The 26,689-nt window shown below is 25.0% G+C and overlaps 1 protein-coding gene across 2 annotated transcripts in view; it reads right to left on the bottom strand.

Annotated features, from left to right (window-relative positions):
• The window catches only part of LOC100214100 (syntaxin-1A), a 94,618-nt gene that overhangs the window by 20,318 nt on the left and 47,611 nt on the right, over nucleotides 1-26,689 (bottom strand). The window contains exons 3-5 of one of the 2 annotated variants that reach the window (XM_065807485.1): nucleotides 14,557-14,646; nucleotides 13,856-14,030; nucleotides 179-255 (exon numbers count right to left, since the gene is read on the bottom strand). In XM_065807485.1, coding sequence (XP_065663557.1) covers nucleotides 179-255; nucleotides 13,856-14,030; nucleotides 14,557-14,646 — 342 coding nt within the window. Of the gene's footprint in view, nucleotides 1-178; nucleotides 265-13,855; nucleotides 14,031-14,556; nucleotides 14,647-26,689 lie in introns of both variants that reach the window. The other variant, XM_065807484.1, reaches the window with a different exon arrangement.

The following is a 26,689-nucleotide window of genomic DNA, read 5'->3' as shown; positions in this document are numbered from 1 at the left end:
ACTGATATCATATCAGTATTAATAACAATACTATATAACATAAAGGATTAATTTCAGTTATTGTTATAAATACTAATAAATACTATTTTTATATTGTATTGCAGATAATCATTACAAAAGGCTAAACAATATAATTAATAAAAAGTTAATTTTTAAATAAAGCTTATAAAAAACAAACCTGAAACTTTTTTATGCGAATATCTGCAAAGTTTCCCATGTTTGCACTTTCTTGATCTTTTATGCTTTTTTCCATATCTAAATAAACTATAAACCCAAATATTGTTAACATTATGCCTTGCGTGAACACATCGTACAATATAAATAAATATATATTTATATATGCATATATATATATATATACATATATATATATATATATATATATATATATATATATATATATATATATATATATATATATATATATATATATATATATATATATATATATATATATAAATATATACTATAGCGCATATATATAAAAATTGCTTATTAGTTTTTCTTATCTTTGTAGCATACAGCATTTTCAAAAAAACAAAGAATAATGAAATAAAAAGTTGCTGCCCATCCCTGCGGCAGCAGGTTATAAGATAGTTGATGTATGAAGCCAACAGCTATTTCAGTGTGACATCAGGCATGTTATCTAAACATGCATTTATAGTTGTGCGTGCATGTGTGTATATAAATATATATATATATACATATATATATGTATATATATATATATATATATTTATATAGATAAGTAGATGGCACAAGAGATGCTAGCTCTTTAGAGCAGCACCCATTACAGTATTTGTAGAAAAGAGAAAGAGAAGCAACATTACAACGATGTGATAATGGTTAAAGGTTGACATAAGCTGGTCTAACTATGTTAACAACGCATTTTTGCACCTTGCCTAAAAAAGAAGGGGCATCATTGGAAGATCTGCCCCAGATATGGCAACAGTATTCCATACAAGGATGGATTTGAGATTTATAGAGATAAAGAATAGAATCCAGAATAAGTGTCAAGCATGATAAAGAGATGCAACCTTAGCAGATGCATAATTTTGCAATCAATTTGATATATGATTTATAAGAAAGATCGAATAAGTAAGAGTTAATCTTAGGAGATTAAAGTTAGATGACTTATCAAGTACATTACTGTTCATAAACACAGGAAGATTTAAATTATTGTGATAACGATTGGTTAAAAAAAAATTGGGTTTTATCTAAATTAAAGTTTACCAGCCACTGTGAGCCCCATACTGTAGCAGAAACAAGATCCTTTTCAAGCTCAAATGCCCCCTCCAAGCAATCAGAGAGTCTTGGCTTCTTATTAAGACAAGAATAAATAGTAGTATCATCAGCAAACAATGTCACCTTAGATGTGAGAATATTTGGAAGATTGTTAATGTAAATCAAAAAGAGTATAGGGCCAAGGATAGAACCTTGAAAAACCCCTAGAATTACAGGAAATAAAAAAAAGATGATTAGAAAGAAAGTATTCAATATGTTACCTGATACACTATAACAAGAAAGCTTATGAAGAAGACCAGAATGCCAAACTTTATCAAAAGTTTTAAAAAATGTCAGGAGCCTTTACTTCTCCACCATTATCTAATGCATGATAATCGCTTATTACTGTTAGCAAATCAGCTATAGAACGAGAAGATCGATATCGATATTGATGGTCAGAAAGTAAGTTATTAGATTTAAGATTCAAGATTAAGTGTTTGTTAATTAAAGATTTAAAAATCTTGCTTATGATAGGAAGAAGACTAATGGAGCGGTAGTTAGACAAGTCAGATCGCTTTCCAGAATTTTTGAAAATTAGAAAAACAGATGCCGCTTTCCAGCATGCTAGAAAACAAGACTCTGATAAGCACTTGTTAAATAGTTTTGAAAGTATAGACGACAGCTACAGAGAATACTTCTTCAAGACTATAACAGGTATGTTGCCCGGACCACAGCTGTAGAAGAGTCTAAGCAGAAAATACAGAAGCTGGAGTGATACAAATGTTAAGCAATGGATCAGCCTGTTTGCTGGCTATATAAGGTAGAACGCAACTAGTGGAATCAAGAACTCAGTTTTGTCTTTAGGTGAATACTCAGCTTTGTCTTTAGATGAGGTGACAAAATCTGATATTGTTAAAGATTCTCCAGAAGTATTTTCGAGATAAAATACGAGATTTCATCATTTGAGAATAGTGGGCATTGGCGTTAGACAAAACCTTTTTACAATGGTTTCTAGCAATAGTAAACAGAAGTCTGTTTTCTGGAGAATTGTTTTGCTGGTAGATCTGGAAGTAATGGTTTCAATTGGAAATTGCAACAGCACAATGCGAGAAAAACCATGGAGAAGAGTGAGGCTTGACTTGGAATCATCGAGAGTGAATAAAAGATTTCATGCCACCCAGAATCCAAGAAGTTATGTAAGAAGCACATTTGTCAGCAGGAAGATGAAAGATTTCTATCCAAGGGCCATCACAAAGAAAATCACGGAAAGAGTCCCAGTCAGCTTTAAGGTAAGAGGTATGATGATAGAGGGATTCTGATGATGAAGAAAATGAGATAATAGTTTTAGAGACATCAAACCGTGATCCAAAGCACCTAAGGCTAAATGTTGAGAAACTGAGCACTGACTAGGATCAAAAACAAGATAAAAGTTGAGTAGACAAGGTAAATGATTCGGGTTGTCTGGAAAGCGAGTTGGAAAGTTGACTATTTGAGTTAGAGATTGAGAAAGGCAAAAGTTGTGGGCCTTAACTCTGCAGAGTCACTGACACTAGAGCCAAGCTGTTCAGTGTAATGAGCATTAAAGTCACTGACAACAACAATATTAGCTGTGTTCAGAAATAACATCAAAAAGAGTGCAGCCTTGAGATGAAGGAGATCGATATAGAACAAAGGCAATAGAGTAAAGTGGTGCTAAACCAAACATAAAAGAATAGTCGATGGATTCAAACCTAGTTTCCTGACAAATCGGTGAATTCTTACAGATGAAGATGCCCAAGCCAAGGATGTGACTATTGGAGATTTTCAACATAAAGCACTTTTAAATTTTAATTACTTTAAATTACTGCATAGAAGCCAATAATATTTTAAAGTTATATTTAGTTTGATATACTTATAACTAAATCAAAACAAAAGTTAAACTACTACAGCAAAGTTAATTAATTAATTTATATAATATACTCAAAGAATCAAAAGTTGCTATACGAATATTTCGCAAAAGTTAGCTATACGAATATTTCTATTTATATCTTATATGTTGTAATACATCACAAGCTTTTACCTAAATATTTTTAACAAGTTATCTCCAATAGAAAATGAAAATTTTTTGATTTTAAATGAAAATGATATTCAAAAGCTACAAAAGTTACAAAATAAAGCTCTGAGAACAATCTTAAAATGTGACCGGTTTACACATAGTAATGATATATTGACTAAGTTAAACTGGCTATCTGCAAAAGAAAGTATTTATATTCACACAAGGTAAACACAGAACTATTCAACTAGAGAATTTCTTTCAAGGATTTTGTAAAAAATACAATAAACAAGCCTTCCCCAGAAAGGTGTGCAGTTTTTCGTCTTATATTACCACACGCGAGTATTTTATTTTAGACAAATGGTCACAGCCGTTTACAAGTTTTATTATAATCATTGCGGAAAAAGTTTCAAAAACAAAAAAACAAAAACTAACAAAATAGGAATAGTCTAATTGCTATATGTAAAAAAAAAAAACCATTTAAAACTAAACATTTTGAGTGGACATTCTAATTTTTGTATAGACTTGTTCCATATAACTTAAGAAGTTTAAAAATCTTTACGTGCCACTTGGAAACTTGCCACTTGCTTATAACTTTAGTTTGAGACAAAAATAGATGCAACTTATTAAAAAGATTTCAAGTATATAACATCCGCCATGTTGTTTATAAATCGAATACCGCAAAGCATTAATTTAGTTTTCAGAAATTATTATTAGGGGGTTAACAATTTGTAAAATTAGATGTTTTAAATATAATTACTCAAATCTATGTAATTAAAATTTCATAAACTTTATTTAAAAACAAATATGTTTATAATTGCCTCTTAATACTGTATTAAAATTACAAAATACTTTTAATAAATCTAAAAAAGAAAATTTGTTCCCGTTCTATGTTTACGAAAAAAAATGTTTATTTTTCAAAAACTGTTTACTAAAAAAATGTGTTTCGTGCAGAACCTCAGCACGAAAAGAAATAGATCAAGTAAATTAAAAAACCCTTAGGTGGGAAATGCAAAGCAAAAAAAATTACCCTCAGTTTTCACGTTTTTTATTGTTTTATGTACTTCTTCAAAGTTAAAATAGCTCCCTTGTTTCAGGAAAAACTATTGCGGATGAAGAATGTTGCATTTGCTATCGAAAAAAGACTAATAAAGATAGGAACGGATGTGAAATGCTTATGAAATGCGTAACGGAAAGTGCAGCAAACATGTTAAAAGAAAACGCTGTAAGTAAAGCTGGCATCCCTTGACTCATAGCTAGTATACCAGGCAAAGAATACTCCAAAATATTTTATATAAAATATTGGTATATATTTGTTCTGGAATAGAAGCACCTGATGAGTTAAAAGAAAATTTATTGAATACGCAATCCATCGGGGAAGCAGAGTTCCAAAGGTTTTTAAGAGAACAATTCAATCTTCAACAGTTTCTTTTTACGTTCCAATTAAAATGTTTTGTCTGCAAACATTTAACAATTTAAATTTGAAAAAAATTTATTGCCTTAAAGAGAAATCATTCACTATCTCAGCCGAACGAAGCATGTTTGGGAGATTGCTAGTTATTGCAAGTAGTGGAGAAGGTACAACTTAGAAACAAATACTATGTTATTCCTTGAGTCCTACCCATGAGCATTGGATTACCTGATGGTAGTCTCACCAAAACAAACAAGATGAATCTTCTTTGTAAGTTAATTTACTACTGTTACTATAGGTATTTATAAATCTTTGAGGAACTTGTTTTACAGGTTCCTCAAAGTGCTGCACATATTTTTGATAAAACGGAAATTCTGCAACAGCTTGCTAACATTAAACTCAAAACTTTTGGAGATATTTCAAAATTTATTTTAAATCTAATTCTGAAAGGATCTACAATATATTTTGTGACAGACCAATACCAACCTGGCTCGATAAAATCATTCGAACATGCTCGAAGAAGTCAATCAGGATCTCTAAATTTTAAGATAACAAGAAAACAAGCAAGACCTAAACAATAGCAAAAATATTTGCAAGATGCTACCAACAAGACCAAGCTTATTTCATTCCTACTAAAAGATTGGTCACATATGTAAAGATTTGCATCACAACTTACCGGATATGTTTTCTTTGTAAACTTGCAGTCACGATTTTATAAATTGACATGCAATGTCGGTGGTCAGTTTAGCTAATAAATTAATACTTTGTTTTATTTACTTGGTATAAGTTATTTCTGTTTTTGTAGCGTACTTTATAAAATCATATTATACCGCACACAAGTCAAGAAGAGGCTGATGCAAAAGTATTCTTGTGCTCTAAGAATACTTTTGTATCAGCCTCTTCTTGACTTGTGTGCGGTACTTGTTTTGAAACCGTTTGCATTCACATGGTTGACACAGATATATATTATATATTTATATATATATATATATATACATATATATATATATATATATATATATATATATATATATATATATATATATATATATATATATATATATATACACAAATAATTTGTGTACTATTTTTATTTTTGTTTCTTTAGAGTGGTTGTTACATTCAGCAACAAAATTAGATAAGGCGAAGCAAAAAAAAAGAAAACAGTTTCAAGTCTACAATTAAAAAGTTATAAAAAATAAAGCAATAAACTTACAACTTCAAAAGTAATAACACTCTAGTCACTAACTGCATTATAAAAGTAATAACGCTATAATAGTGTTATTACTTTTATAATGCACTTATAACTTTTATAACTCATTCTTTGTTCAAACAAAAACAGTAATCCTAAATTTTAATTGAAGTAGAAAGCATCTAGAAAAATAGAATGGATATTCAAATAATATTTAAAACTTAACCTGTTTGCTGCCAACTATGAGTATACTTGTAGTAAGTTGGCATCATTTATTTGCCAACTATAAGTATACTCATAGTTAGCGGGACTTTGATATTTGCTAACTATGAGAATACTTATAGCAAGCCGGCGTCATTAGTTTGCCAACTATGAGTAAACTTGCAGTTATACTAACTTATATTAAATAATATTTGTGTATGACTGGCTTTGTCTGTTCATTTTTCTTTTCTTAGCTTCACATTTGGTTTCAGAAAATATTACATTCAAGTTTTTATTTGAAAATCCAGAGAACCTAATTTAAATGCGGATAAAGACAGAAATAGCTTAAAACAGATAAAAGTAAAATATTGATATTGCTTTAATTTTATTTCATGAAAATTAAAGTGTAAACCTATTCTTTTGAATAATACATTCTGAAACATTCGCCAATACATAACGGAGGTCTATTTTCACAAAAAGCACATTAATATCATGATTCTTTATGTTTTATTTTAGAGCAGACTCAACATGGTTTTTTTGGGAATTTTTTCTTTTTATTCGGTGGTATTGAAGAGTAGTAGTGGAAGTCATTATTGGTGATTCAAGGCATAATTTCATTCAAACGTTCACCAAATAAATCCGTAATAACTAATTCATCAGGTTCTGAAGATAATAACATTGAAGAAAGTAATCATCATCACTTTCTTCAATGTTATTATCTTCAGAACCTGATTCTGAGGCAGTCAAGCTCAAAGACAATTTAGAATTAAGAAAACGAAATATAAATTACCTTTTATACTCATGATAACTGCCAATGTGCATGTGCATGTGGAAAAAAATTGAAACACTATTTATAATAATAATCCATCGAATAAGCTACATTACTAGTCACCGCAATAAGCTATAATATAATCACTTAAAAAACCAGAACAAGAAAAGCTTGTTACTTTATCTCAAAAAAAAATGTCACAAGCTTAATTTTTTTTAGAACTCAAAGAACTGTCAGTTAATTTTGAAATTATGAACAAATTTGTTATTCGAATAAAATAACATGGTGTGTATCATAAAAATGTCAAAATTTACTGATAAATTTACAGGTAAAGTTACCGGTACATTTTACATTTGCAATACATATCTGTATTTCACAATATTACTGCTAATTGTCTCCTTTGTTGTTTATCTGTAAATGACCGAAGTTAGACTATTTCAAAATTTCACAAATTTTAATAAAAAAGTAGTTAATTTTCAAAATTTAATATTTTTTTTTTGTAAATATAATTAATTTAGTGTTTCTTAACAATACAAAGATTGAATATACTTTAGATTTTAATAGTATACATTTTTTCAAACTGTTGTTTTACTAAAGAATTATTTCAGCAGACTGCATTTAACATTATTTTTTTTTTATAGATTCATATTTATGAACTAATTACAAATATTATTTAAGAAAAAAAAGTTTGTAAAATTTAAGTTTTGCATGCTTTTATTACATTTTTTTTAAATGACCAAAGTTACATGGTGGCCGAACTTAGGCGATTTTACGGTACTAAAAGAAATATAATTTGATTTATGAAACCAAGTTTTTTTTCTTACTTTTTATTATAAACAATTTCAATAAAAGCATCAATTTAAAAACCATTTGTATGAAAAAATTAATTATACAAAAATTTTTAATCGTACAAGATAGATCATAGACAAGATAGATAATAGATCAAGAAGCAATAAATTAATAAAAAGTGTTATCTAATGTTTTTTTGCATCGTAATCGTATGGTCTATAGATATAACATAACTTCGCGCAAATATGAAGTTTAAAGTTTTATGACAATTTTAAATTATTAATTAAAAAGAATTAAATTACTTTGTTTTATTTTAGACGCATTTTATGTTATTATCATTATAAACAGTATAAAACAGTGTCACAAAGCTGTTTTAGGTTAACACAACTTGTGTTAATCTAAAACAATATAAAGAGCTTGTGTCATAAGCTCTTACATATAATATTGTCAAAACAATTTTCAGTATTGTTTTATTGCTGTATTACAATAACAATTCAATATTTTTTTTATAAAAAAAACACATGTGTTTTATTATATTATTACTCCGCCATAAGAGAAAACTATAAAATGATATTTAAATATGAGAAATATCATGATGAAAAAATAAAAATTACCAACTAATTTAGAAAGATACTATTTTTAGCAATAAAATTTTTTTGCATTAATTTAAGCTCTGATATATATATATATATATATATATATATATATATGTAAACTATGAATGCATGTTTAGATAACATCTCTGACGTCATACTAAATAGCCTGCTGTCCGGAGCTTCAGTATATATATCGACTATCTTATACCCTGCTGCCGCAAAGGAGTGCTGCTACATCACTGAGGTTTTGGCATGGGCAGCAATCTTTTTTTTTTCCTCGGTTTTCATCTTCTTTCTTTATTTTTTACAAATAATTAAACGCCAAAACATGTTATAACACTGTAATAACTTATAACACTGCATCAAAAATATTCATAAAGCGTACATTTAACTTTTTTGCCTTAAGGCAAGTGAAAGTACAATGGTATATATTTTTCAATAAATGATACTTGGAAATTTAAATCTTTGTTTTTCACAAAAAAATAAATGATACTTGGAAATTTAAATCTTTGTTTTTCACAAAAAAGTAAATGATACTTGGAAATTTAAATCTTTTTTTTTTTTTGTTTTTCACATAAAAAAGTGCTAGTAAAGTAATTAAAGTATTTTTTTTTTTTTTGTAACAAATTCTTTTGTTAAGAAATAATGAAAAAAAAATATTAAGACTTTAATTCATTTGTATAAATGTTGAGAAAAGAAAAAAAATTAATTTATGTTAAATGATAATAAAAATTGTAATATTAAATTTAATTATTTATTATATAAAAAAAAAAATTGAAACAAAATAGACATTCCACAATATGTACATTTAGAAAATAACACTTCTAGTTTTGTTTTTCTTAATTAGTTAAACAAACTTGTTTGCGGTAATTTATTTTATTTCAGTAGTTAAAAAAGTCAATAATAATTTTATGATGTCAAAATCATGAAGAGCTAATGTGCTAAGCTGATTTTTATTAACAAGGCCTGGTGTGTATATATATATTTACATATATATATATATATATATATATATATATATATATATATATATATATATATATATATATATATATATATATATATATATAGCATGCTAAATTAACCTCAGCACATGGCATATGACAAGGACTTAATAGTATTTTGATAAATTTGGCAATTTCTCAAAATAAGATAATCTACAAATTGCGATAAGTCACCATTTGCAGATCAGCATCTCATTTTTCCTTTTAATATTTATAATCATTAACTAAATAAAGTTGGTAAAAAATTTTTATAAAGGAGGGTGATATTATAAAGGATGATATTATAATAAAAAATTGATGAAAGAAATTATTTTTAAATCCAAATATAATATTGCATTTATATTTATATATATATATATATATATATATATATATATATATATATATATATATATAAATATAAATATATATATATATATATATATATATATATATATATATATAAATATAAATATATATATATATATATATATATATATATATATATATATATATATATATATATATATATATATATATATATATATATATATATATATATATATAGACACACACACACACACACACACACACACACACACACACACACACACACACACACACACACACACACACACACACACACACACATACAGTAGAATGCATAAGTAATTGGATAAGAGCATAAATGGACTTTTCAATGAAAAGTATAATTTCTCTCAAATTTTTACTGAAATGTCAAAAAATAAATTTCATGATTAAAAAAAATGAATTTCACTTAAATAAAAGCAATCTTAAAGGTTAATTTTATTGAAAAATTATGAATGAATTATTTTTGAAAAAATTTTTAGTTGAAATTATTTTCTTTTAAAGTAAATTGCTTTAATACTTCATTGGGAAGCCGTTAAAAAAGTATTTAAGCATTATAGCATTCCTTAGCATTGATTACTGCTGTTAAAAAAGTATTTAAGCATTATAGCATTCCTTAGCATTGATTACTGCCATTAAAAAAGTATTTAAGCATTATAGCATTCCAAATTTTTCCAGACATTTTCCAAATTGGTTTGCAGACATCAAACAGCATTTAGCTGTGAAAAACGACATTGAAATTTTTTTCATTTTAACGTTTAGTAAAATAGCTTATTTGCATGGATCAATTTTTTAGACACAAACTAAACTTCATTTCTTTCAGATGTAATTCATGGCTTTCATGACCTTTGAGACATTCAACTGTTGTCTTTATTTCTTTTACTTATAACCAAAACTGTTGATTTTCCAATTTCAAATATCTCTTATAGTTCTGCCTTGTTCGCAATGTTCGCAATTGTTTGCAATTGCACCCAATATAGCTTTACTCAAAGCTAAACTTGTATATGACATTTTTAACATTCACTTTAGCAATTTTAAAATTTGATTTAATTAGTTTAATAAGTTTTTTAAATAAAAAGAGGCTTGTCAAAAAGTAATAATTTTTGACAAGCTTCTTTTTATTTAAAAAACTTTATATTTTAATTTTTAGGCTTTTATTTTGTAAAAATCAAATAAAAGCCTTAAAAAAAAATTGTAATTTTAAATTTTATTCTACCTATACTTTTGATGTGATCAATAAAATTCAATAAAATAACTTTTAATTTATTATTACAATTGAATAACTTTTAATTCAATAAAATTCAATAAAATAACTTTTAAGGTTGCTTACATTTCCAAAATTCATTTGTTTTTCATTTAAATTAATTTTTTTCGAAATTTCATTAAAAATTTGAGAAAGAACTTTTTATTTAAAACTTTTTATTAAACAAAAAACTTGAATTTACCATATATATGTGTATGGATAGAATTTCCAACAATTTTATGATTGTTATTTTTTAATTTTATTTTTTTTAATTGAAGAGTTTTTATGTAGTTTTTTGGCATTTAACAGTTTATTGTTACATCATAATATTCTAAATTACAAGTATAATAAAATATGTTGTGAAGTGTTCAGCTTTATTAAAGCATAATATACAACTTATATGCTTTGTTAGACAAAAAAGACCAGGAGCATCTTCTTATTATAGATGTCAAAAAGATACTAAAGATACTTGATTGCTCTTTCTGTACACTGATTTGTTCTGAGAATTTCCAGTCTCATTGGTTCCTGATTCTTTTTCACTGAGTTTAGCGCTTATTCATGACCGTGCAAGCTGCTACATGGCTTCCAATAATCCTTGCATTGTACATTTGATCAATAAACCAATGGCTTGATTCTGTAAGAAATTGATCTACAAATGTAGTAGTCTTTTCTCTCTGCTAGAAGAGCAAATGCCAAAAAAGCCAGTATTGTCCATCTTGTATTATTTAATTTAGTTATTTTCTGAAACATTACATTAGGAAATATTCCAGATTCTTCAAAAAGCGGAATACTCAAGTTCTAAAATAGTAATTTCATATCATTATGCCATCCTGCTGTTTCAGTATTTAAATTTTTGTATTCTTTTGATCCTTCTTTTGATCATTATTAGTTTGTCCTGTTTAAACTTTCTCCCATTTTGTTCTGTCATTATAGGGTTGATTAAAATCTACAAATTTGCAATTACCTTTTATTTTTTTTTCCCTTTTGAAACTACAAAAGAAAGGGCAGAAAAACAATCCTTGCATTTTCTCACATTTCATTATTTAAGCAACACATTGTTATCTTGAAAGTAACTAAAACAAACAGTTTTGTACTAAATTTATTAAGACTAACTATAATTCAACTTTTTGAGAATTAAGACTAACTATAATTCAACTTTTAATAGTATCTATTAAACAATGTGTTGAGTTATTGTGTAACAACATGTGTTAAAATACATTTTCTGTTGGTTTTTGCGAAAATGTTTAATATTTTATCACTGATTATTGTTATTTAATATCTAATGCTTACTCAAATTATTTTTAACTGCTGAAAAGAAGTAATAAATATTACAAAAAAGTAAAAAAAAAAAAAAAAAAAGATAAATATTAAATAAAGTAAAAAATTTGTACATATCCTATAATTTGTATTTCCCCATTATTTTCCTTCGCCATTCACAATGTGAAAAAACACACACACAACACCATTTTCTCCTGATGATAAATCAAGAATAAATCTTGAATCACTCCAGAAGAAATGTGACAAATAAGAAGTTGCTAATATAATGTGGTTGGCACACACACACACACATATATATATATATATATATATTCATATATATATTCATATATATATATATATATATATATATATATATATATATATATATATATATATATATATATATATATATATATATATATGTATATATATATACATGTATATATATATAACTTAATGGTTAAATACCATTAAATTAACATTTTTAAAAGCTCTCTTCTATAAGATGTTTATTCAGATTTATCAAATAAAACTAAACTAAGACACCCATATCCATTTTAATTGTATTTTTCATCAGTCTCCATACAGGACTTAAAAAGTAGACAATGTCAACATTGAATTTTGAAATAAATTAATTACCTGTTAGATTTGCAAAGACTAGTAATTCTCTTAAATATAGAAAGCAAAAAAAAAAATTTAGCATCTACTTTTTCTATCAGTAACTATTTCTATTAAAGTACCTAATGAAAATTAATAAACTAACAGAGACATCTATACATTTTTAGCTAAATATATATCTTTCACAATTAAATTAAAAAAGTACCCATTTTTTTAAATATATTAATTTTTTGTGTTTTTTCACTATAACTTAAGTAGTTTTCAAAATTATAAATGTATTTTTCTTTTAATATAGTTCAATATAAACAATTTCGAACAATAAGAGTTCAAAAGAATAATGTTTAATGTAAGAGAAAAACAATAATAACAAAGAGATAACTTTAACTTTCTAACAGATTTAATATATACGCTTTTAATAAGTTTTTATACCTTTTTTGAGTATGTTTGTAAATAACATACACTAATCAACACAATTATCTGCACAATTTAACCAGGAAAGGTAAATAGTAAATAATAATACAACAAAACATATATAGGAGATTCAGCTATCAAAAAGATTATCATAGTAGATTCAAGACTCACCTTTCATCCATGTCTATATCAAAAATACGGTCATACAATCATTGACATAAAATAACTGAATTTACTATAGTTAAAATTTACCAGTTACTGCAAAGCGCAGGCTGCAAATACAGTCACTTAAGTGGGAAGTCTCAGGAACAATGTTAATGTTGATAAGAATTACTATGAGAATTAATATGGAATCTTGCAGCTAATAGATATGAAAAAAAAAGTGGAACCTTGGATAAATCTATAAACAATTTTAACACGTAACAAGAATTCTAATAAGAATTTTAAGGTTATTTAAACCAATGATTAAATAATTTATAAACTTTTCACAAGAAAAGACTTTATGTAATATATTTTTTTTATTGTTTTCTTGTATTTTTTATATCAATGAAATTGTTAATGACCTTGTTCATGTTTTTTACTTTGATGTTAAATCAAGAAGTCACATCAACATTTATGAACACCCAAGTTTAATTGTAAAAAAAATTCTTTAATAACCCCAATCTATACTTTCTTATAAAAAGAACAAACACAAAATATAACAAACATAAAAATGAATAACAAAAAAAAATTACTTTTATCATTAACAATAATTTACTTTTAAGATTGAGTTTAATTATATTAGCATTCTGTTGTATTTCTGCCATTAATTGCTCCATTTCTTCTTCAACCTTCTTTTCTGGTCGGGGAGCAAATAAGATTGCGTTATGCTTTTTTTTTATTTCTTGAACATTTCCTTGAATGCTACGTATATTTTTTTGTATATCATTTATCTACCAATTAAAAAAAGAAAATAAACAACATCATTTATAATTACAAAAATATATAAAACAAATAATAAACTAAAACATGTAAGCTAGATAAACAAGTACTATTTTAAAATAAACTAAATTTTAAAAACTTATTTTAAATGTAATTTATTTAAACGTAATGTTAAATAAAGTATATTTTAATTATAATAGATAATGCTGGAAAAATAAATGTAATTTGATTATTTATAATTATCACTATTTATTATGCAAGAAAGTAAACATAATGCACAGTATCAGAACAAATTACACTAAAATAAATATTTAAATTCAACAAAATATGGCATCTATAAAACTCAAAAATGGGTTAAATAAATTTTTGAAATATAAAAAATACTACTACTGAACTCCATGAATACATCTAATCAACAAACTTAAAAATAGCATTACTAAGTAACCAATAAAACAGACTAGTTAAATATAAATATGGTCAAAGGTTTGCAACTACTTAGAAATAGTTGAAAGATTATAAACTATGATAAAACTTTACTTTTTTAAAGAAATCATCCATAAACTCTTTTTGAGGTTCTTCCATATCTAGTTTTGTTTCTTCATATTCAGGAGGAAGATCTTGCTGCAACTGTAAAAAAATTAACGAAACATAATCCAATAAAACCAAACATAAATTTTAATAAGAAGGTTTGATTTAACTTACAACTTTTATTAAAAAAGAGAATTAAGCATTCAACATACTTTGCAAGTTGTATCTGACATTAAAATTAATTCCAAAATATTTTGTTAACCAACATTTGTTGAAAAAAGTTATGAAAATAAAAAAAAACTTCAGCTTAGTAAGTTCTAGAGTTAATAAAATCATTTTAATCCTGGAAATATTTTAATATAAAAAAATTTATATTAAAATATTTACATCATAATAGTCTTTTTTAGAACTACTAAAATAGACTATTATGGTGGAAATTTAATATAAAATTTTTATAAAAAATTTTATATTAAATTTCCACCATAATAGTCTTTTTTAGTAGTGATTTACCAATGGCAAATGCTGATTGAGGCTAATGATAGAGTTTAACGTATTTATATAAAGGTAATATATTAATATTAGGAACGCAATTTACATATATAAGGTGTGCCAATGCACCAGTTTGGTTTTGGCTTATAAGCCAATGCCAATGCATCGGCCAATGCAGATTAATCAACCGATGCCATCGGCCGACTATTCCGCCGATGGTTAGGCCAATTAATTGGCTGCTGGTTACCAATGGCATAAGCTAGTAAGCCAAGTCACTGCTGATGTATAGGTACATGTAATATATGTATATTACATCCCAAATATTATTATAATACCCTTATATAAATACATTGACACCTATTAATATCCAGAATCGGCCTTTGTCATCGGTATATCACTATTTTTTAGTCATCATACTTTTTTGTAATTTAATATTGGCATGCTAACCCAACCGGGCTACTTCTCTAAGCAGGGTAGCATGTCAGGCAAGAACCTAAATGTGGATTACAGCATAGCTTATTTGCTGATGTTTCAGTATCAGTATTTTTGACAAAATCATAAAACCAATGTTTTAATGGCTTTTACAAAACAAAAAAACATAGAATGTAAAATTTAGTTTCAAATGAATTTAAAATAGTTTTGCAATATTTATTAAAAAAGAAATTCTTTTCTTATGATCTGCTAATTCATTACATAAAACAAGTCTCAACACCATAGATTAAAATATATAAAAGCAAATAAAAAACCTTTTTATTGTTTTAAAAAGGGGAGAAATATTTTTGTTTAAAAGAATTTTTTTCACAAATAGATTAAAAATTTTTTTGCTTCTTATTAATTCAACATTCTGTAAAGATTTTTAGACGCAATTTATTTATTTTATGTTTACAAATATTTGATTCAAGATTAAATCTATCTATAAGTTGTTCATAACCTTTATTTAAAACTTTCAATAAACACCTGGAAAAAAAAAATTAATAAAATAAATTGCAATAAAAAAACAAAAGGTTTAGCTATAAATGAAAACGAATTCATTTTGTACATATTTTTATACTACATATTTTTATATATTGAATTGTAGATATTTGTGAATTGTACATATTTGTGAATTGTAGATATTTGTGAATTGTACATATTTGTGAATTGTAGATATTTGTGAATTGTACATATTTGTGAATTGTAGATATTTGTGAATTGTACATATTTGTGAATTGTACATATTTGTGAATTGTACATATTTGTGAATTGTAGATATTTGTGAATTGTACATATTTGTGAATTGTAGATATTTGTGAATTGTACATATTTGTGAATTGTAGATATTTGTGAATTGTACATATTTGTGAATTGTACATATTTGTGAATTGTACATATTTGTGAATTGTAGATATTTGTGAATTGTACATATTTGTGAATTGTACATATTTGTGAATTGTACATATTTGTGAATTGTACATATTTGTGAATTGTAAATATTTGTGAATTGTAGATATTTGTGAATTGTACATATTTGTGAATTGTAGATATTTGTGAATTGTACATATTTGTGAATTGTAGATATTTGTGAATTGTAGATATTTGTGAATTGTAGATATTTGTGAATTGTACATATTTGTGAATTGTACATATTTGTGAACTGTACATATTTGTGAATTGTAGATATTTGTGAATTGTACATATTTGTGAATTGTAGATATTTGTGAATTGTAGATATTTGTGAATTGTAGATATTTGTGAATTGTAAATATTTGTGAATTGTAGATATTTGTGAATTGTACATATTTGTGAATTGTAGATATTTGTGAATTGTACATATTTGTGAATTGTACATATTTGTGAATTGTACATATTTGTGAATTGTACATATTTGTGAATTGTACATATTTGTGAATTGTACATATTTGTGAATTGTAGATATTTGTGAATTGTACATATTTGTGAATTGTAGATATTTGTGAATTGTACATATTTGTGAATTGTAGATATTTGTGAATTGTACATATTTGTGAATTGTACATATTTGTGAGTTGTACATATTTGTGAATTGTACATATTTGTGAATTGTACATATTTGTGAATTGTACATATTTGTGAATTGTACATATTTGTGAATTGTAGATATTTGTGAATTGTAGATATTAGTGAATTGTAGATATTAGTGAATTGTAGATATTAGTGAATTGTAGATATTTGTGAATTGTACATATTTGTGAATTGTACATATTTGTGAATTGTACATATTTGTGAATTGTACATATTTGTGAATTGTACATATTTGTGAATTGTAGATATTTGTGAATTGTAGATATTTGTGAATTGTACATATTTGTGAATTGTACATATTTGTGAATTGTAGATATTTGTAAATTGTAGATATTTGTGAATTGTACATATTTGTGAATTGTACATATTTGTGAATTGTACATATTTGTGAATTGTACATATCTGTGAATTGTACATATTTGTGAATTGTAGATATTTGTGAATTGTAGATATTTGTGAATTGTAGATATTTGTGAATTGTAGATATTTTTGAATTGTACATATTTGTGAATTGTAGATATTTGTGAATTGTAAATATTTGTGAATTGTACATATTTGTGAATTGTAGATATTTGTGAATTGTAGATATTTGTGAATTGTACATATTTGTGAATTGTACATATTTGTGAACTGTACATATTTGTGAATTGTACATATTTGTGAATTGTACATATTTGTGAATTGTACATATTTGTGAATTATAGATATTTGTGAATTGTACATAGTTGTGAATTGTACATATTTGTGAATTGTACATATTTGTGAATTGTACATATTTGTGAATTGTACATATTTGTGAATTGTACATATATGTGAATTGTACATATTTGTGGATTGTACATATTTGTGAATTGTAGATATTTGTGAATTGTACATATTTGTGAATTGTACATATTTGTGAATTGTACATATTTGTGAATTGTACATATTTGTGAATTGTAGATAATTGTGAATTGTAGATATTAGTGAATTGTAGATATTAGTGAATTGTAGATATTAGTGAATTGTAGATATTAGTGAATTGTACATATTTGTGAATTGTACATATTTGTGAATTGTACATATTTGTGAATTGTACATATTTGTGAATTGTACATATTTGTGAATTGTAGATATTTGTGAATTGTAGATATTTGTGAATTGTGCATATTTGTGAATTGTACATATTTGTGAATTGTAGATATTTGTAAATTGTAGATATTTGTGAATTGTACATATTTGTGAATTGTACATATTTGTGAATTGTACATATTTGTGAATTGTACATATCTGTGAATTGTACATATTTGTGAATTGTAGATATTTGTGAATTGTAGATATTTGTGAATTGTAGATATTTGTGAATTGTAGATATTTTTGAATTGTACATATTTGTGAATTGTAGATATTTGTGAATTGTACATATTTGTGAATTGTACATATTTGTGAATTGTAGATATTTGTGAATTGTAGATATTTGTGAATTGTACATATTTGTGAATTGTACATATTTGTGAATTGTACATATTTGTGAATTGTACATATTTGTGAAATGTAGATATTTGTGAATTGTACATATTTGTGAATTGTAGATATTTGTGAATTGTAGATATTTGTAAATTGTACATATTTGTGAATTGTACATATTTGTGAATTGTACATATTTGTGAATTGTACATATTTGTGAATTGTAGATATTTGTGAATTGTACATATTTGTGAATTGTACATATTGGTGAATTGTACATATTTGTGAATTGTAGATATTTGTGAATTGTACATATTTGTGAATTGTACATATTTGTTAATTGTACATATTTGAGAATTGTACATATTTGTGAATCGTACATATTTGTGAATTGTAGATATTTGTGAATTGTAGATATTTGTGAATTGTACATATTTGTGAATTGTACATATTTGTGAATTGTACATATTTGTGAATTGTACATATTTGTGAATTGTAGATATTTGTGAATTGTAGATATTTGTGAAATGTACATATTTGTGAATTGTACATATTTGTGAACTGTACATATTTGTCAATTGTACATATTTGTGAATTGTACATATTTGTGAATTGTACATATTTGTGAATTGTAGATATTTGTGAATTGTACATAGTTGTGAATTGTACATATTTGTGAATTGTACATATTTGTGAATTGTACATATTTGTGAATTGTACATATTTGTGAATTGTACATATATGTGAATTGTACATATTTGTGGATTGCACATATTTGTGAATTGTACATATTTGTGAATTGTACATATTTGTGAATTGTACATATTTGTGAATTGTACATATTTGTGAATTGTATATATTTGTGAATTGTAGATATTTGTGAATTGTACATATTTGTGAATTGTACATATTTGTGAATTGTACATATTTGTGAATTGTACATATCTGTGAATTGTACATATTTGTGAATTGTAGATATTTGTGAATTGTAGATATTTGTGAATTGTAGATATTTGTGAATTGTAGATATTTGTGAATTGTAGATATTTGTGAATTGTAGATATTTGTGAATTGTACATATTTGTGAATTGTACATATTTGTGAATTGTTGATATTTGTGAATTATAGATATTTGTGAATTGTACATATTTGTGAATTGTACATATTTGTGAATTGTACATATTTGTGAATTGTACATATTTGTGAAATGTAGATATTTGTGAATTGTACATATTTGTGAATTGTAGATATTTGTAAATTGTAGATATTTGTAGATTGTACATATTTGTGAATTGTAAATATTTGGGAATTGTAGATATTTGTGAATTGTACATATTTGTGAATTGTAGATATTTGTGCATTGTACATATTTGTGAATTGTACATATTGGTGAATTGTACATATTTGTGAATTGTACATATTTGTGAATTGTACATATTTGTGAATTGTACATATTTGTTAATTGTACATATTTGAGAATTGTACATATTTGTGAATTGTACATATTTGTGAATTGTAGATATTTGTGAATTGTAGATATTTGTGAATTGTACATATTTGTGAATTGTACATATTTGTGAACTGTACATATTTGTCAATTGTACATATTTGTGATTGCACATATTTGTGAATTGTACATATTTGTGAATTGTAGATATTTGTGAAGTGTACATAGTTGTGAATTGTACGTATTTGTGAATTGTACATATTTGTGAATTGTACATATTTGTGAATTGTACATATTTTTTGAATTGTACATATATGTGAATTGTACATATTTGTGAATTGTACATATTTGTGAATTGTACATATTTGTGAATTGTACATATTTGTGAATTGTACATATTTGTGAATTGTACATATTTGTGAATTGTAGATATTTGTGAATTGTAGATATTTGTGAATTGTAGATATTTGTGAATTGTACATATTTGTGAATTGTAGATATTTGTAAATTGTAGATATTTGTGAATTGTACATATTTGTGAATTGTACATATTTGTGAATTGTACATATTTGTGAATTGTACATATCTGTGAATTGTACATATTTGTGAATTGTAGATATTTGTGAATTGTAGATATTTGTGAATTGTAGATATTTGTGAATTGTAGATATTTTTGAATTGTACATATTTGTGAATTGTAGATATTTGTGAATTGTACATATTTGTGAATTGTACATATTTGTGAATTGTAGATATTTGTGAATTGTAGATATTTGTTAATTGTACATATTTGTGAATTGTACATATTTGTGAATTGTACATATATGTGAATTGTACATATTTGTGAAATGTAGATATTTGTGAATTGTACATATTTGTGAATTGTAGATATTTGTAAAATTGTAGATATTTGTAAATTGTACATATTTGTGAATAGTAAATATTTGTGAATTGTACATATTTGTGAATTGTACATATATGTGAATTGTAGATATTTGTGAATTGTACATATTTGTGAATTGTACATATTGGTGAATTGTACATATTTGTGAATTGTACATATTTGTGAATTGTACATATTTGTAAATTGTACATATTTGTTAATTGTACATATTTGTGAATTGTACATATTTGTGAATTGTACATATTTGTGAATTGTAGATATTTGTGAATTGTAGATATTTGTGAATTGTACATATTTGTGAATTGTACATATTTGTGAATTGTACATATTTGTGAATTGTACATATTTGTGAATTGTAGATATTTGTGAATTGTAGATATTTGTAAATTGTACATATTTGTGAATTGTACATATTTGTGAACTGTACATATTTGTGAATTGTACATATTTGTGAATTGTACATATTTGTGAATTGTACATATTTGTGAATTGTACATATTTGTGAATTGTACATATTTGTGAATTGTACATATTTGTGAATTGTAGATATTTGTGAATTGTACATATTTGTGAATTGTACATATTTGTGAATTGTACATATTTGTGAATTGTACATATTTGTGAATTGTACATATTTGTGAATTGTAGATATTTGTGAATTGTAGATATTTGTGAATTGTAGATATTTGTGAATTGTAAATATTTGTGAATTGTAGATATTTGTGAATTGTACATATTTGTGAATTGTAGATATTTGTGAATTGTACATATTTGTGAATTGTACATATTTGTGAATTGTACATATTTGTGAATTGTACATATTTGTGAATTGTACATATTTGTGAATTGTACATATTTGTGAATTGAAGATATTTGTGAATTGTACATATTTGTGAATTGTAGATATTTGTGAATTGTACATATTTGTGAATTGTAGATATTTGTGAATTGTACATATTTGTGAATTGTACATATTTGTAAGTTGTACATATTTGTAAATTGTACATATTTGTGAATTGTACATATTTGTGAATTGTACATATTTGTGAATTGTACATATTTGTGAATTGTAGATATTTGTGAATTGTAGATATTAGTGAATTATAGATATTAGTGAATTGTAGATATTAGTGAATTGTAGATATTTGTGAATTGTACATATTTGTGAATTGTACATATTTGTGAATTGTACATATTTGTGAATTGTACATATTTGTGAATTGTACATATTTGTGAATTGTAGATATTTGTGAATTGTAGATATTTGTGAATTGTACATATTTGTGAATTGTACATATTTGTGAATTGTAGATATTTGTAAATTGTAGATATTTGTGAATTGTACATATTTGTGAATTGTACATATTTGTGAATTGTACATATTTGTGAATTGTACTTATCTGTGAATTGTACATATTTGTGAATTGTAGATATTTGTGAATTGTAGATATTTGTGAATTGTAGATATTTGTGAATTGTAGATATTTTTGAATTGTACATATTTGTGAATTGTAGATATTTGTGAATTGTACATATTTGTGAATTGTACATATTTGTGAATTGTAGATATTTGTAAATTGTAGATATTTGTGAATTGTACATATTTGTGAATTGTACATATTTGTGAACTGTACATATTTGTGAATTGTAGATATTTGCGAATTGTACATATTTGTGAATTGTAGATATTTGTGAATTGTAGATATTTGTGAATTGTAGATATTTGTGAATTGTAAATATTTGTGAATTATAGATATTTGTGAATTGTACATATTTGTGAATTGTACATATTTGTGAATTGTACATATTTGTGAATTGTACATATTTGTGAATTGTACATATTTGTGAATCGTACATATTTGTGAATTGTACATATTTGTGAATTGTAGATATTTGTGAATTGTACATATTTGTGAATTGTAGATATTTGTGAATTGTACATATCTGTGAATTGTAGATATTTGTGAATTGTACATATTTGTGAATTGTACATATTTGTGAGTTGTACATATTTGTGAATTGTACATATTTGTGAACTGTACATATTTGTCAATTGTACATATTTGTGAATTGTACATATTTGTGAATTGTACATATTTGTGAATTGTAGATATTTGTGAATTGTACATATTTGTGAATTGTACATATTTGTGAATTGTACATATTTGTGAATTGTACATATTTGTGAATTGTACATATTTGTGAATTGTACATATATGTGAATTGTACATATTTGTGTATTGAACATATTTGTGAATTGTAAATATTTGTGAATTGTACATATTTGTGAATTGTACATATTTGTGAATTGTACATATTTGTGAATTGTATATATTTGTGAATTGTAGATATTTGTGAATTGTACATATTTGTGAATTGTACATATTTGTGAATTGTACATATTTGTGAATTGTACATATCTGTGAATTGTACATATTTGTGAATTGTAGATATTTGTGAATTGTAGATATTTGTGAATTGTAGATATTTGTGAATTGTAGATATTTGTGAATTGTACATATTTGTGAATTGTAGATATTTGTGAATTGTACATATTTGTGAATTGTACATATTTGTGAATTGTAGATATTTGTGAATTGTACATATTTGTGAATTGTACATATTTGTGAATTGTACATATTTGTGAATTGTACATATTTGTGAATTGTACATATTTGTGAATTGTAGATATTTGTGAATTGTACATATTTGTGAATTGTAGATATTTGTAAATTGTAGATATTTGTAGATTGTACATATTTGGGAATTGTAAATATTTGTGAATTGTAGATATTTGTGAATTGTACATATTTGTGAATTGTAGATATTTGTGAATTGTACATATTTGTGAATTGTACATATTGGTGAATTGTACATATTTGTGAATTGTACATATTTGTGAATTGTACATATTTGTGAAATGTACATATTTGTGAATTGTACATATTTGAGAATTGTACATGTTGGTGAATTGTAGATATTTGTGAATTGTAGATATTTGTGAATTGTAGATATTTGTGAATTGTACATATTTGAGAATTGTACATATTTGTGAATTGTACATATTTGTGAATTGTAGATATTTGTGAATTGTAGATATTTGTGAATTGTACATATTTGTGAATTGTACATATTTGTGAACTGTACATATTTGTCAATTGTACATATTTGTGATTGCACATATTTGTGAATTGTACATATTTGTGAATTGTAGATATTTGTGAATTGTACATAGTTGTGAATTGTACGTATTTGTGAATTGTACATATTTGTGAATTGTACATATTTGTGAATTGTACATATTTTTTGAATTGTACATATATGTGAATTGTACATATTTGTGAATTGTACATATTTGTGAATTGTACATATTTGTGAATTGTACATATTTGTGAATTGTACATATTTGTGAATTGTACATATTTGTGAATTGTAGATATTTGTGAATTGTACATATTTGTGAATTGTACATATTTGTGAATTGTACATATTTGTGAATTGTAGATATTTGTGAATTGTACATATTTGTGAATTGTACATATTTGTGAATTGTACATATTTGTGAATTGTACATATTTGTGAATTGTACATATTTGTGAATTGTAGATATTTGTGAATTGTAGATATTTGTGAATTGTAGATATTTGTGAATTGTAGATATTTGTGAATTGTACATATTTGTGAATTGTAGATATTGGTGAATTGTACATATTTGTGAATTGTACATATTTGTGAAATGTAGATATTTGTGAATTGTACATATTTGTGAATTGTAGATATTTGTGAATTGTACATATTTGTGAATTGTACATATTTGTGAATTGTACATATTTGTGAACTGTACATATTTGTGAATTGTACATATTTGTGAATTGTACATATTTGTGAATTGTACATATTTGTGAATTGTACATATTTGTGAATTGTACATATTTGTGAATTGTACATATTTGTGAATTGTACATATTTGTGAATTGTACATATTTGTGAATTGTAGATATTTGTGAATTGTACATATTTGTGAATTGTAGATATTTGTGAATTGTACATATTTGTGAATTGTACATATTTGTGAATTGTACATATTAGGGAATTGTAGATATTTGTGAATTGTAGATATTTGTGAATTGTACATATTTGTGAATTGTACATATTTGTGAATTGTAGATATTTGTGAATTGTACATATTTGTGAATTGTAGATATTTGTGAATTGTACATATTTGTGAATTGTACATATTTGTGAATTGTACATATTTGTGAATTGTAGATATTTGTGAATTGTACATATTTGTGAATTGTACATATTTGTGAATTGTACATATTTGTGAATTGTACATATTTGTGAATTGTAAATATTTGTGAATTGTAGATATTTGTGAATTGTACATATTTGTGAATTGTAGATATTTGTGAATTGTACATATTTGTGAATTGTAGATATTTGTGAATTGTAGATATTTGTGAATTGTACATATTTGTGAATTGTACATATTTGTGAATTGTACATATTTGTGAATTGTACATATTTGTGAATTGTAGATATTTGTGAATTGTACATATTTGTGAATTGTACATATTTGTGAATTGTACATATTTGTGAATTGTACATATTTGTGAATTGTAGATATTTGTGAATTGTACATATTTGTGAATTGTACATATTTGTGAATTGTACATATTTGTGAATTGTAGATATTTGTGAATTGTACATATTTGTGAATTGTAGATATTTGTGAATTGTACATATTTGTGAATTGTACATATTTGTGAACTGTACATATTTGGGAATTGTAGATATTTGTGAATTGTAGATATTTGTGAATTGTACATATTTGTGAATTGTAAATATTTGTGAATTGTAGATATTTGTGAATTGTACATATTTGTGAATTGTAGATATTTGTGAATTGTACATATTTGTGAATTGTACATATTTGTGAATTGTACATATTTGTGAATTGTACATATTTGTGAATTGTACATATTTGTGAATTGTACATATTTGTGAATTGTACATATTTGTGAATTGTAGATATTTGTGAATTGTACATATTTGTGAATTGTACATATTTGTAAATTGTACATATTTGTGAATTGCAGATATTTGTGAATTGTACATGTTTGTGAATTGTAGATATTTGTGAATTGTAGATATTTGTGAATTGTACATATTTGTGAATTGTAAATATTTGTGAATTGTAGATATTTGTGAATTGTACATATTTGTTAATTGTAGATATTTGTGAATTGTACATATTTGTGCATTGTACATATTTGTGAATTGTACATATTTGTGAATTGTACATATTTGTGAATTGTACATATTTGTGAATTGTACATATTTGTGAATTGTAGATATTTGTGAATTGTACATATTTGTGAATTGTAGATATTTGTGAATTGTACATATTTGTGAATTGTAGATATTTGTGAATTGTACATATTTGTGAATTGTACATATTTGTGAGTTGTACATATTTGTGAATTGTACATATTTGTGAATTGTAGATATTTGTGAATTGTACATATTTGTGAATTGTACATATTTGTGAATTGTACATATTTGTGAATTGTACATATTTGTTATTGTAGATATTTGTGAATTGTAGATATTAGTGAATTGTAGATATTAGTGAATTGTAGATATTAGTGAATTGTAGATATTTGTGAATTGTACATATTTGTGAATTGTACATATTTGTGAATTGTACATATTTGTGAATTGTACATATTTGTGAATTGTACATATTTGTGAATTGTACATATTTGTGAATTGTAGATATTTGTGAATTGTAGATATTTGTGAATTGTAGA

Source organism: Hydra vulgaris, chromosome 10 (genome assembly GCF_038396675.1).
Source record: "Hydra vulgaris chromosome 10, alternate assembly HydraT2T_AEP".
Taxonomy (NCBI): Eukaryota; Metazoa; Cnidaria; class Hydrozoa; order Anthoathecata; family Hydridae; genus Hydra; species Hydra vulgaris.
This window is presented reverse-complemented; position numbering and strand designations above follow the sequence as displayed.